The 13,621-nt window shown below is 52.7% G+C and overlaps 2 protein-coding genes across 4 annotated transcripts in view; both read left to right on the forward strand.

Moving 5' to 3' along the window:
- The window catches only part of BNIP3 (BCL2 interacting protein 3), a 234,144-nt gene that overhangs the window by 79,489 nt on the left and 141,034 nt on the right, over positions 1 to 13,621 (forward strand). The window lies entirely within an intron of this gene.
- STK32C (serine/threonine kinase 32C) overlaps positions 1 to 13,621 on the forward strand; it is a 78,585-nt gene that overhangs the window by 36,466 nt on the left and 28,498 nt on the right. Inside the window, exon 2 of one of the 2 annotated variants that reach the window (XM_062635163.1) lies at positions 6,548 to 6,603. The exons of the other annotated variant lie outside the window; for it this stretch is intronic. Coding sequence (XP_062491147.1) covers positions 6,548 to 6,603 — 56 coding nt within the window. The remainder of the gene's footprint in view (positions 1 to 6,547; positions 6,604 to 13,621) is intronic. 2 annotated transcript variants of the gene reach the window in all.

A 13,621-nucleotide genomic window follows, 5' to 3' on the forward strand; every position in this document is an offset into this window, starting at 1 on the left:
CCGCCTCCTCCCCTCATCCGGGCGGCTGGTAGGGGGATGTAGTGGTGCATGAGCTTCAGCCTCAGTTTAGCCCCATGGCCACCTCGGCTGAGCCCCTGGTGCTGGCTGTCAGTGCCCACCCCACCCTGGCTGGTGGTCAGTAGCTGAGGTCCCAGTGCTGGAGCCATGACGTGCTCTGTCTGCCACGGGCTGATGGGCGTTGAGCCTTGGCTCTGCTGCCTTGTAATGAAACCTGCTCTGCAGCCTGCCCGTGCTGTGAGCTGAGCATCGGAGTGTGGTGGGAAGGGCTGGGAGCACCAGCATGAGGGATCAGCGCCGGGCGTTCACGTGGGCAGTGGATGGCTCCTGCAGAACATCTGCCTCTGCAGCACCACCCCTGTGCAATGTTCAACAAGCGACACCCCATAAAACGGGCCATTTCCCAGGGAGCTTTGCTGGGAGGCAGTGCCCTTCTAGAAACACTGGAGCCGGGCTTGTGGGAGCACACAGGAGCAAAACTGCTGTCAGCGCTGGCCCTGGGGCCTCAGTTCCTCGTTTTGGGTGCTGCAGGGCTCTGGTGAGCACAGCAGGCGCGTGCTGCCCTCCTGCAGCCGGCCCTTGGCAGCACGTCTGACCCTGAGCTGAGGGCAATGGCCGTGGCGGTGTGTGGTCGATGCAAACAGCCTGCCTTGCCCTCAGCCTGCGTGTGTAAAGCACGTGCTGTCTGCTCTGCTTTTGGCCACCGTGAACTCATTTAGTGCTCGCTAATCCGCGCCAAAGGAGAGCTCAGCCAGGGGTTAATGAATAACCCCTTTGGTTGTTGCTGCAGAGGAACACAAACAGCATTTGTACGGCACAGAACACGGGGACAAGGGGCTGTTTGCCTTCAAGGTCCCTAGTGCCTCCTTGATGGAGAAGCAGATGAATGCAGTAAGCTTGCACTCCTCTGGAAGGGCTCCTGACCAATACAGGCAGTAGTTTTCCACTAATTAGGAATGGTTTCTGGCCAATGCAAACATTTCTGTACCCAGCATCAATAACCCTCAGTCATCCTAAAATGCCTTTGCAGTTGCTTTGTGTGGTGTATTTGATTCCTTACTGAGTTGCAGAGGTTCATTTTTAATCATACAATAACTTGCTGTTTTTACACGACTTCAGAGTTGCTGCCTAATAGTATGTTTGAATTCTTCGTTTCGAAAGGGCTTATATTGTACCTTTAATTTCTTTCATTATCTACCATCATTCCCTGAATTCCTGGGTAGTTAATGCTCACTTGAGCTTCCTGTCAGTCACATTCTACCGTACTGCCATTTTTCTCACCCATGTAATCTTCCCTGTGGATATGAATAGGCAAAACAGATCAGCCCGAGGTGCTGGAGACAGAACATATTGCTTGTGCTTTTGCAGTGATGGAAAGGAAAGCAGTGGTTTCCTGTGCCGTATGGAGCCTTCCACTTAGAGGAAAATGGATGCCTTGTACTCAGAGGGTTCTAGGCTTGGAGAGCACTGCTGATACTGATCCCCATTGCTCTTTGCTTCTTCTCTCTGTCAAATCATTGGATCACAGGCTCCCAGCCTGGTTTGTGTTGGAAGGGAACTTAAAGCTCCTCCAGCTCCAACCCCTGCCACGGGCAGGGACCCCTTCCACTAGAGCAGCTTGCTCCAAGCCCCTGTGTCCAACCTGGCCTTGAGCACTGCCAGGGATGGGGCAGCCACAGCTTCTCTGGGCACCCTGTGCCAGCGCCTCAGCACCCTCACAGGGAAGAGCTCCTGCCCATCCACCACCTGACGCGTGCAGAAGCGGCCGCTCCTTCCGGCTGGGATTGATGTGTGTGGTGATCCTTGGTCTCAGCTGTAACTCGCTTTTCTGTGAGCTGAAGCTCTGGGCATTCTGTGGCAGTGAACTTGTGGTTACCGTGGCCACATTAATGCTTCAACATCAATTACCATGGTGCTTTCTTCCCGAGCTAAGCTGCAGTAATGTAATAGGTTGACAAATGTTATTAATTATGCCAACATACAGAAATACATTGATAGAATGAGGAAGCTGATCATGTTGTACTAGCCCTACAGACTTGCTGTTACAAGGCTCAAGAAAGAATTTATTAGGTCTTCACCATTGTAGAAAGTCATTCTTGGAGTTAAAACTTTCCTTTTTTTATCCATAACGCTGGAAAATGTGCGGATAAATAGTGAAAGGTTGACTTAATCCTTGAAATGTGACTTTTAATTCTCTGTTTTCCCAAGATCTGAGGAGAGTGGATACCAGGTTTACTAACTGCACCCATTGTTTTCCTGCTGTTGAACACTGATACCAAGTCCTGAGTGTGAGCCCTCACTGGGTGTCCACTGTGTATCTGAAGTTTCATGGTACTTTCGTCTTGCCATACTTTTAGGTATCTTGTATAGAAATGTAGAATAACCAGCAAAAATAATGAAAACACTCACAAATTTGAGATGGTAAAGACAAACCCCTCATTTTTTTGCATCTCACGTTGAGGCGTCCTTCTGTAGAAGGAATTTTTGCAGAGAAACATGTTCTTCATTCCCTTTATTTCACTGGAGAATGGAAGCTTTATCACAGAGTACATTTTGTGACTACAATGACGTCTTAATTACAGGGATGCAGTGCAGCACCTGGTCCTCTCTTGTGAAGTGGGCTGGACTGGGCTGCGTGAGGTTTGCTGAGGTCCCACGTGCCACTGCTTGTCATGCAGTGCTGGAGATGGAGGACAAGAACATGCCAAACTGAGCAAATCCAGGTCATGGTGTTCATCTCTTTCTGTGGTTCATGGCTGGTCACTTGGTACCGGGGAGAGTCAGGAAGAGGCATGTTTCTCTCATGGCAAATACCATTGTATGTCCAGCAGCCCCACTTACCTGCAGAGGTGCCATATTGATAACAAGTGTTAAAGGAGTCAGTAGGAGTCATTAGTGTAGTTTTGTCACAAGGAGCTAACGAAGTACCCATCGGGCACACACAGCACATGGCATCGGCATCGGGTTGGGATGTGACCAAGAAGTCGACGTCCTTTGCTGTGGTGCCACAATCCCTTTTGCCCGCACATTGCAGGTGGGCTCAGGATAGGATAGGATAGGATCACAGAATCAGCCAGGTTGAAAAAGACCTGTAAGGTCAAGTCCAGCTGTTGCCCTGGGGCTGCCAAGGCCCCACTAAACCATGTCACTAAGTATAGGGTGGAATAGGAATAGAATAGTAACAGAATAGAACAGAATAGACTAGACTAAGATAAGGTAAGGTAGGGTAGAGTAGGATAGAAGCAAAGTAGAACAGAACAGAATAGAACAGAATATTTCAGTTGGAGTTAGAAGAGACCTCCAATGGTCATCCAGTCCTTCAGGGCTGACTAAGTTAAAGCATGTTATTAAGGCCATTGTCCAAATGCCTCTTAAACCCTGGCAGGCTTGGGGCCTTGGCCGCCTCATCTTCTCCTCCCTGGCAGCGAGTGTCATGAGTCCTCCAGGGGTGCCTGTGCCTCAGGACCAGCCACCCCCACATCATCAGCTCTTGCAGCAGCGGGTGAAGGGCAGCTTTGTCCTGTCAGCTCGCAGGGAGCGCGGCCTCAGATCACAAGTAGCTGTTCCAGGCGCGTTCAGGTTCCTGTCTCTGTGATCATCACATATTCTGTAGTGGTACGTTGTCATCTGTAGAAATCCAGCGTGCCGAACACAAGAGCAACGTGCTGCTGCTGTGAGCAACTTCCCCAAGTGCTGAGGTTTGCTGCTTTAATGGGATTGCTCACTAGTTCCTGAAGAAAATAATGAAACTGAAAGCAGCCAGTGCCTGTTTCTGACACCAGCTGAGCCTCGAAGGGCAGAACCCTGGATTTAACTTGCTGGAAGTGACATCTTCACTGACAGGTTCAAGGTGACTTTTCCTATCTGGATTTCTTGCCTGCTGCCTGGAGCGTGCTTTCTAGAGCAGTCGTAGCCATGGAGACATGGCAATGACACTTTGGGGTTTGTTTTCTTAGTGGCAGTGCTTTTTTTACACAATATTCCAAACATTGTACTGAGGAACTGTCAGGAGCCGTCCTCCCAGAGTGATCACAGAGCATGAGTGCTCCCAAGGGTTTCACTGCCAAGAGAGCGCTGTCACTGTGCTGGGTTTCCTCTTTGAGTGGTTCTGAGTGACAGAAGCTCAGTTAATTGATTTGTTAGCACGTGAAGAAGCCTGGATCTGTTGCCCCAGATGCTTCAGCATTGTGTGTTGTGTGAGAGCGGTTTGGATCTGAGAGAGAATATGAGCACGATGCAGTCGCAGCTTTGCATTGCTGCAGTCACTACAGGCTCCCTAAGAGGGGTGGTAGCGAAAAACCTCAGTAAAATCATAGAATGGTTTGGGTTGGAAAGGACCTTAAATTTCCAAGCCCCTGTGTCCAACCTGGCCTTGAACACTGCCAGGGATGGGGCAGCCACAGCTTCTCTGGGCACCCTGTGCCAGCGCCTCAGCACCCTCACAGGGAAGAGCTTCTGCCTAAGAGCTCATCTCAGTCTCCCCTCGGGCAGGTTAAAGCCATTCCCCTTGGCCTGTCCCTACATCCCTTGTCCCAAGCCCCTCTCCAGCTTTCCTGCAGCCCCTTCAGGCACTGGAGCTGCTCTCAGGTCTCCCCTTCAGGAGCCTTCTCTTCTCCAGGCTGCCCCAGCCCAGCTCTCTCAGCCTGGCTCCAGAGCAGAGCTGCTCCAGCCCTCGCAGCATCTCCATGGCCTCCTCTGGCCTCCCTCCAACAGCTCCACGTCCCTCTTGTGCTGAGGACACCAGAACTAGGCACAGTGCTGCCAGTGGGGTCTCACCAGAGCAGAGTAGAAAGGAGCAGAGGGAAAGAAGGGGTGTGATAAGGAGATGACACCACCCATGTAGCTGAGCCCTTTGGAGGCACAGGGGCTGTCAGGATGGGGCGGCATTGGGTTCTCCAATGAATCTTTCATGGAGTCTCCTGCATCATCGTTGAGGAGGAGATGGTGCATCTGCCCTTCAGCATCACTTGTGGAGTGTGGAGTGGGCTGGGAGCGCAGGCAGATATGTGGTAAGAGCTGGCCCAGACTCTGTTTTCAATTAATTTGGCAAAGTTTTCTGAGTTCTCCTGCAGAAAATGTCCCACAAAAGCGACAATAACAATATTTTGGATATCAGCCTAGCACAAAAGGGTAATAGGAACTCCACGGGCATGCGTGAGCTTTTGATTCATCCTCAGAGATGACAGATGTGCATTTATTTAAGATCTGCGAGTGGGATTCGGAATATTTATGGTGAATTCTTTGCTCCCGCTCTTCCTGTGTGATCCTGGTCTCCGCTGCCAGTCAGACACGGGTTCAGTGCTCGCTGTTGAACACCTCATGCTTCGTTCTTGCTGCAGGTCCCCAAACCCATGCCCCGCATTTCTCTTCATCCAGCCTTCTGGGGAGGAAATGCTGAGGGTCCCCTTGCATGTCAGGATCTTGTGGTGGGAATGCCAAGGATGACGGGTGGTGCTGAGCAGGGTGCAGCTCCGGCCGCTGGGGAGCTCCTCCTCAACACCTATGGCCCCTTTGGGAGCGCAGTGCTTGTGCTGCAGCCAGCCCCAGAGTGCAGTGTGTGCCATGGGCTCTGTTTGCAGCGTGCAGCTTCCTGAGCTCTGAGGGCATCAAGGAATTGAGACAGAAAGAGGCAATTTGTAAAGAGGGGGTAATGGTGTGTCCGGTACCCCGGCTTTTGTGGGAGTGTTTGTTTGTTTGTTTGTCTGTGAGGCACTCCCTGTGTGGCAATGAGGGTTATTCCATTAGTGGTATAAACAGACCTGCATTTTTCCTGTGAGGGTGCTGAGGCGCTGGCACAGGGTGCCCAGAGAAGCTGTGGCTGCCCCATCCCTGGCAGTGCTGAAGGCCAGGTTGGACACAGGGTCTTGGAGCAAGCTGCTCTAGTGGAAGGGGTCCCTGCCCGTGGCAGGGGCTGGAGCTGGAGGAGCTTTAAGGTCCTTCCCAACACAAACCAGGCTGGGGTTCTATGGTTATATCTGTTTTGTTTACAGAAGACTGAGGTTAGATTAGATCACAGCAGTAGTTTAGCAAAAGTAATTTCATTTGCAGCGCTGCTGATCACGGCACTAACTGAAGGGTTATTGCTGCACCGACCTCTCTTGTCATTGCTAATTGTCTTGTCATCCTCTAAGTGTTGTCCTTTGGAATGCTGCAGTGCCAAACCCCTGGGATGTTGAGTGTGAAGCTGTATGGATCCGGGCGCTTGTGTTCTGCTCTCGGCCATGCTCTGAGTTGGCTCATGTGCTTATGGCATATCTGTGGGACTCCTCCTGTATCAACACAGGCCAAAGCTGCATTTTAACTTGTGCTAAACCAGTTCTTTAGTAATCCAATTCAACCCCTTTTCTAGCTACTACAAGCAGGTAACGAGATTTGAAAGCAAACCAGCTGCTGGCCATCACCTTCCCCAGGAGGCAGTGACTTGAAGGTTGACCAACGCTCTTCGATTGTCTCCTTGTCTTCTTTCTGAATGTAAGCTCTTTGCACTAAAGCATTTACAAATGTCAATTCTTTTTTCTTTACCTTGTAGTGAACTTTGACCACTTCCAGATTCTCCGGGCGATTGGGAAGGGAAGCTTTGGCAAGGTAGGCTTGGACCCTCGGTCCTCGGTTTGCTTGTATGTTGTATCAGATGTCTGCTGTTGCATACTTGCTGCCACAGGAACGGTGCTGAAATAGGCCACTTTCATTGCTGTATCATGACTGCTCAGTAAACACAGGAAGAACGTGTTCAGGAAACACCTTGCTGCCGTTTGGCATTACTTTATTTCTTGGCATCTTGGTGAAACAGGTGTATTTGGAACTACAGCACACCTGGGGCCATTTCACAGCACACACTCATCCTGTTCTCTGCTTCCTGGGGGGGCTGATGGCTTGTGAGGGGGGGCAGTAAGTCAGGAGGGCGTAGGGAGTTGTGCTGGGTGAGGGACTGAGCTGGCACGATGGGGTCTGGAGGGCTCTCTGAAGCCCTGGGCTGTTTTCCCCATCAGAAATGAGTTATGCTGAGAGGTTTTGTTGTTTATTTTTAACAAGGGTTTTTTGCCAAGCATGTGGGAGAAGGTGGGAGGTGATGATCAAAAAGCTGGAGAGCTCTGGAAATCTGTTACTGCTCAGTTTCCTAGCTCTAGGCCTCTCTTACACGCTTTTTCAGTGGCTCTTACTCGGTCCTGTGTCAATAGCTCTTTGCTGCTTCTGTCGTGGCATTTTACACCATTTGCTTGCACTGCAAGCACCAAGTCCAGTGTGTGTGTGTGCATGTGCTGTGTTCTTGCACGTGGGTGCGACTGCACTGCCCCGGTGCTGTTCTGTAGTTTTCTTGTGGAGATTGTGTTTCACCTGGGATGTGATGTGCTGGGTCGGCAGGAACAGCGAGTGAGGGGAGTGAAAACGCTTCAGTTGGAGGTTTCACTGCGTAAGTCGGAGATCATTTTGTTCTGAAATCACCTCTGCTCTGGAGCCAGGCTGAGAGAGCTGGGCTGGGGCAGCCTGGAGAGGAGAAGGCTCCTGAAGGGGAGACCTGAGAGCAGCTCCAGTGCCTAAAGGGGCTGCAGGAAAGCTGGAGAGGGGCTTGGGACAAGGGATGTAGGGACAGGCCAAGGGGAATGGCTTTAACCTGCCAGAGGGGAGACTGATATGAGCTCTTAGGCAGAAGCTCTGAAATCCTCGTTTTAGATACTTCAGACGTGGCATCAGTCGTGAGGAACAGCACCAGCACACAATCCAGCCGCAGTGTTGATGAGGTAGAGTCCAGCTTTCAGAGTGGAGCGAGTGGACACTGTTAGTCACAGCGCTGTCCTTAGCACTGCTTGCTGGTGGAGATGTTCTGTCACAGCCTCAGCTAACTGCCGAGCACCGAGGTATCTTTCACACTGTTCTGATGTGCTTGGAGCACTCTCCCATGCTAATTCCTGCCTGGCTTTGTTGTGAGTCCATGTGGGGCTGCCACGGCTGGTGAACATGGAACGCTGGGCAGTGTGCAAGCCTCGAGGAGCAGGGTTTGAGCAGTCACCCGTGTTTGCAGCCATGTCTCGAGGAAGAAAAGGCAAAAGCTGGCAGCAGAGCTCTGTGGGGTTCCTGAGGTTATAACAGATGATGCAGAATGCTTAAATACAAGCTCAGACCCTTCCTTAGGGTAGTGCTGTAAAGATAAAAGGCAAACAGCAGAGGAAGACAGCCCTGGCCAGGGTAGGAGCTCTCAGGGTTTTGTGACTTCTGCTCATCATTGAGGACCAAAACCTAAATCAAAACCTCGCTACAGAATAGCAGCCAGCAGTATTTTGGGAGCTCATATGAGAATACTCATAGTCCTGAATGTAAACTTGCCAAAGAGGATTTATTCTGTTGAGCAGCAGCACTTGGGGATGGAAAATTAATTCTGCTCAGAACATGAAATGGGGAAAAAGATATTCCTGTCCCAGGGCAGGGCCTTTTTGGCTTTGAAGAGAGCTGCTCCTCATGGCTGCTTCCTTCTCTGTTTATGCTAAAGAAAGGTTAAGTCTGGCACATAGCAGTCTATCAGGCATCAGAATTGTATATACACTTTCAACAAAATGCTGCAGTGATTCATCTGTCATCTTTCTGGATAATTATGTCAATATGCTAAATTTCCTTTGATGCTAAGAAAAGCTTTTTGCATTTACAAAGTCATTTACAACTCGCATTTAATTACAGAAAATGTAGCTCTTCCTACCTGGAAACTGGGGTTTGAAATGTGTGAGTGATTTGGTTGCTTTGGTTGATTCAAGCACCATCTGCCCACAGTGAGGAAGGAGTTGAGGAGCCGCTATCCAGTCCATCTCAAAGCGGGGATGCAGGTCTCACTGCGCAGTGAGCGACCTGGGAAGTCTGGTGTGCTGTGTGATCTCGTGGTGATGGGAGGCAGCACCAACACTGCTGGGTAGCTTTGGGCAAGGCATTTGCTTTCCCCTCAGGACAGGCTGTGTGTTCCTGAGCACAGGAACCCTACCAAAGGAAGGAAACAGGAACTCAGGAATTGCTTTTGAAGAGGCTGGGGAGCCTGGAGCTGTGGCTCTCGCAGGTCTGCAAAGCCAAACCCATTTCTGTTTCCTAGAGATGGGTTTAATCAACTTGAAGATACTATTAATCAAATGAACGTCATGTTTAATTCCATGTTTACTCAAATTGGCAAATGAGTAATATTTTCCATCCATATTAGAGGTAATATTATTTGATTTTCAGTATTTTCATAGGAGCATCACATTTGTCCTGTGGCACAGACTCCTTTTCAAGCAGCAGCAGTTACTGAGGCTATCGCTGTTCTGTTGCTGTTACCCAAGGAGCAGCAGCCGAGAGAGGGTTCATAGAATCCCAGCTTGGTTTCTGTTGGAAGGGACCTCAAAGCTCCTCCAGCTCCAACCCCTGCCACAGCCAGGGACCCCTTCCACTAGAGCAGCTTGCTCCAAGCCCCTGTGTCCAACCTGGCCTTGAACACTGCCTAGGGATGGGGCAGCCACAGCTTCTCTGGGCACCCTGTGCCAGCGCCTCAGCACCCTCACAGGGAAGAGCTTCTGCCTAAGAGCTCATCTCAGTCTCCCCTCGGGCAGGTTCAAGCCATTCCCCTTGGCCTGTCCCTAGAACATGGGTTCCAGAATGTGATGCAATTTGTGTAACGGGAACCACTCCGAGCTGCATTATGCTTCACGAGAGACATGGTGAGACCTGGGAATCCTGGAAGGCATTCATTGCATTGCAAGAATCCTGACATCTCCCTTCCTAAAAATTGAGCTCTCCTGGCTGCAGTCTTCCTCCATTTGAACCAGGAGGCAGCCCAAGCGTGTTCGCTCCCGTAATCCTCCTCCCACTTGGGTTTCCTTCTGATTCTCCCTCAAATCAGCCACCGCCACCTATTCCAAGGGGTAAAGAACTGGATAAGGTTATGGGAACTCATTATTTCCACTTCAGTGCTGTGAAGTGATTTATACTGTTGGAAATAGGGGATTAAGCCAGTGGATGGGGGTTGGAATGAGCAGCAACGTGCTGTTTTCCAGAGCAAACAAACGTGTCTCAGGGTGGGTGGGCCCATGCGGGCAGTGCCTAGGGGCTAGGGGTGTGTGTGTGGGGGTATGTGTGTGTGTGTGTGTGTGTGTGTGTGTTGCTTTCAGTAACATCTTTGTCTTTTTTTTCTTTATTTTAAGTAATTTGTGAAGTTTTAGTGGGACCTGGGGAGGTTCAAGGCAACCAAAGAGGGTTTTATGGTAGTCAGGTATTGACTGGAGCATGAGTGTGATGGGGAACGGCTGAGGGACCTGGGGGGGTCAGTCTGGAGAAGAGAAGGCTCAGGGGGGACCTGATGGCTCCCTACAAGTGCCTGACAGGAGGATGGAGCCAGGAGGGGCTGGTCTCTGCTCCCAAGGAACAAGGGATGGGACGAGGAAACGGCCTCAAGCTGCACCAGGGCAGGTTTAGATGGAGCTGAGGAACAATTCCTGCCCCAGAGGGTGCTCAGGCATTGGAACAGGCTGCCCAGGGCAGGGCTGCAGTCAGCTCAGCTCAGCTCAGCATGGCAGGCAGTGGAGCTGTCCCTGCTCGGGGTGCAGGGGGGTCCCTGCTCCTGGGGCAGATGCTCCTGGCCCTTCCCTATCTCGTGCTTGTCTGGGTTTGCTCTGCACAAGCTCTGTGATGTCTGGGTGTGCTGCCTGAGTCGCTCACACAGCCCAGGCTGGGTGCTGAAAGCCTTAATCCATTCTGTAAAGGTCAGACATGCCCGCCCGGCACATACACTGCAAATACAATTCCCTTGAAGTCCGGTCTCAGCAGAGCCCCTCTCTGATAGCACAACTTGAGCCTTTTTCCCAGCTTTATAAATGTTGGATTTTTCTCCGAAAAGAAAGGCCAGACACGTAATCCTTTGATATCACAGGTATTTTCTGCCCTGTGTTTTCCATTGCTGAGCTGGAGCCCGTGTGAGGCCGAGGGTCTGTCAGAGCACAGGCAGGGTCCCCAGACGCATCCTCCCTGGACATGGGCCCTGTCACTCCTTCACACGCTGCTGCCAGCCCCGACGCTGGTTCGGGTGGCAGCAGAAGGACCTGCACTGAGGTCAGGAGGCTCCAGAGGTGAGCATGGGTTTGCTTTTCCAAGAGCACTGTGGGCAGCTGGGAGGGGGCAGCCAGGCGAGGGGTGCCCACGGGTCTGCAGTCTCTGCTGTTTGACCACCCAGCCCTGCCTGGTGAGGTTTCAGGATGTGGCCCCAGCCTGGATGAAGGGAAGGCCTTGCATCACCCTGCGTGGCTCCCAGAGCTGCACGGGGCGCTCTGTGGGATGCGGTAACAGGCAGTGGTGATGTGGAGGACGTGTTTCACCGTAGCGTGAGGCACGGGAGCAGCTCCCTGGCTGGGGAGGGCACCTGCCCAAACCCTTCTGGGCCAGTGGGTGCGTGCGGAAGCGCAGAGCACAGGGAGGGTGATGCTCCCTCCGATACAACCTCCTGGGTACTGTTTGCTGATGTTCTTCCTTTCCTGGGTGTTGCTAAGCTGTCACTGGCAAAAGCCATGGGAGGGAATGGCAGAGAACGCCGAGCTGAGGTGATGGTGTGGTCCAGCAGCGCTTCCCTGTGCAGGGTCGGGGCTGGGGGCAGCAGCAGTGCAGCTACAGAGCACAAGATGCTGCTGAATGATCTCGAGCGGCAGTGTGAGCGGTGACTTCAGGTGGAGGGAGCCTTGGGACACGACGCTGCGCACCCCCGCAGGGACCTGTTTGGGGTTGCTGCAGGATCAGGCTTCATAAGGCAGTGATTTATAGTAAAAAGCTGCCCACCTCCGTTACAATTATATACCCAGTGCCTTATTAACATGTGCATTAGAGACTGCCGGGGGCTCTGTCATTCCCTGTGGATGAGTCACGCTGTGGGGTGGGAGGTGAGACACACTCCAGCAGCTGGAGGCTGCGGACAGTAAAGCAGCATGGGAGCGGAGGGTGGAAGCACCTTCCTCCGCCCAAACCCCGCTGCTGGCCCTGCAGGTCTCCATGCACGGGTGGGACCTGGCGCAGAGCCCCCGGGGCGATGGGGTGGCACACGGGGAGGCTGCGGAGGGGCACGCACCCGTGGCAGCACCCAGGGGCTGTGTGCTGAGCGGGTGGCTTTGCTCTGTGTCCCCGGCTCCCCCGCTCGCTACACAGGCTCTCGCTGTGTTGCTCAGCGGGCTCTGTCCCTCCTGAGTCATGGAGCCTGCTGGTTCCCAGTCGTCAGGAGGCTTGGAGGAAGCGGGAGCCTGGCTGCGAGCTGTGGCATTTCCATGTGCTGCTGATTCCCAAGCCCTGAGCTCGCGCAGACCTGGCCCCTGAGTCACTGCATCTCGTGTCGGGGGAATCTCCTGCGTGCTTTGCTGAAGCCTCCCCGCAGGGCACGGATGCTGTTCTGGAGCACTGTGACACCTCTGGAGTCACGACCACGGCCCTGCTCACCCAGCTCCTTCCCCCTCCTGAGCCGTGGGGACAGGCAGAGCTCGCTGCTTGTGCCATGGGGATTGAGGAGTGCAGGGCAGGGCTTAATGCACAGCCAGGGGTAACAGCTGGCTGAGAGCTGGGCTGGGGCAGCCTGGAGAAGAGAAGGCTCCTGGAGGGGAGACCTGAGAGCAGCTCCAGTGCCTGAAGGGGCTGCAGGAAAGCTGGAGAGGGGCTTGGGACAAGGGATGTAGGGACAGGCCAAGGGGAATGGCTTTAACCTGCCCGAGGGGAGACTGAGATGAGCTCTTAGGCAGAAGCTCTTCCCTGTGAGGGTGCTGAGGCGCTGGCACAGGGTGCCCAGAGAAGCTGTGGCTGCCCCATCCCTGGCAGTGTTCAAGGCCAGGTTGGACACAGGGGCTTGGAGCAAGCTGCTCCAGTGGAAGGGGTCCCTGCCCGTGGCAGGGGTTGGAGCTGGAGGAGCTTTGAGGTCCCTTCCAACACAAACCAGGCTGGGGTTCTAGGAACCAGCCTCTCTCCTTCATCTACTACAAAACAGCCCAGAAGATGTTTTCATTTGGTGGCTCCCACACACTTTGTAGACATGCTCTGCCTTGTGCTCACAGAGCTGTTGGGCACAGTGCCGCTGTGCTGCTGTACTCCTCTTGAAGCTCTGTTGTTTTCTCTCATCAAGTCATCTTTTTGCTCTCAAAGTGCACCAGCACCAAGAGGATCTTGTGTCTTGTTGCCAGAACAAAGCTTGTCTCAACTAACTCATGCGTAGCAGTGGAGCCTGATTTGGTGTGATGGATCCATGGGGACTCCCTGGTGTCTAATAATGCAGTGTAATTAATGGTGGAGCCTTTCCCTCCTTCTGGATCTTTGTTTTTTGTGTTGTCTGATTGACTTTCACAAGCGGAACTCGTGCACCTCTGGGATGTCCATCCCTCTGTGAGATCTGGCTGAAAGCAGCCAACGCTGCTACAGGTCCATAGGGGTGAGTGTGAGGAAAAGAAACCGATAGCACTGTTTTGTTGGGAAAGCAGACTCTGATGTTTGATTCATGAAGCCACGAGCACGGCCGGCAGCTGGATCCCTCCTGTGGTGATCGTGCTCCTCGGGAGCGCCGGAGCCCTGGGCTGCAGGGGGGAGCAGGTCTGGCTGTGACATCCCAGTTCCACCCCGCAGCAGGGCAGGCAGT

This window comes from Pezoporus occidentalis, unplaced genomic scaffold (assembly GCF_034315485.1).
Source record: "Pezoporus occidentalis ecotype Australia unplaced genomic scaffold, CSIRO_AGI_Poc_V1 ctg45, whole genome shotgun sequence".
NCBI lineage: Eukaryota > Metazoa > Chordata > Aves > Psittaciformes > Psittacidae > Pezoporus > Pezoporus occidentalis.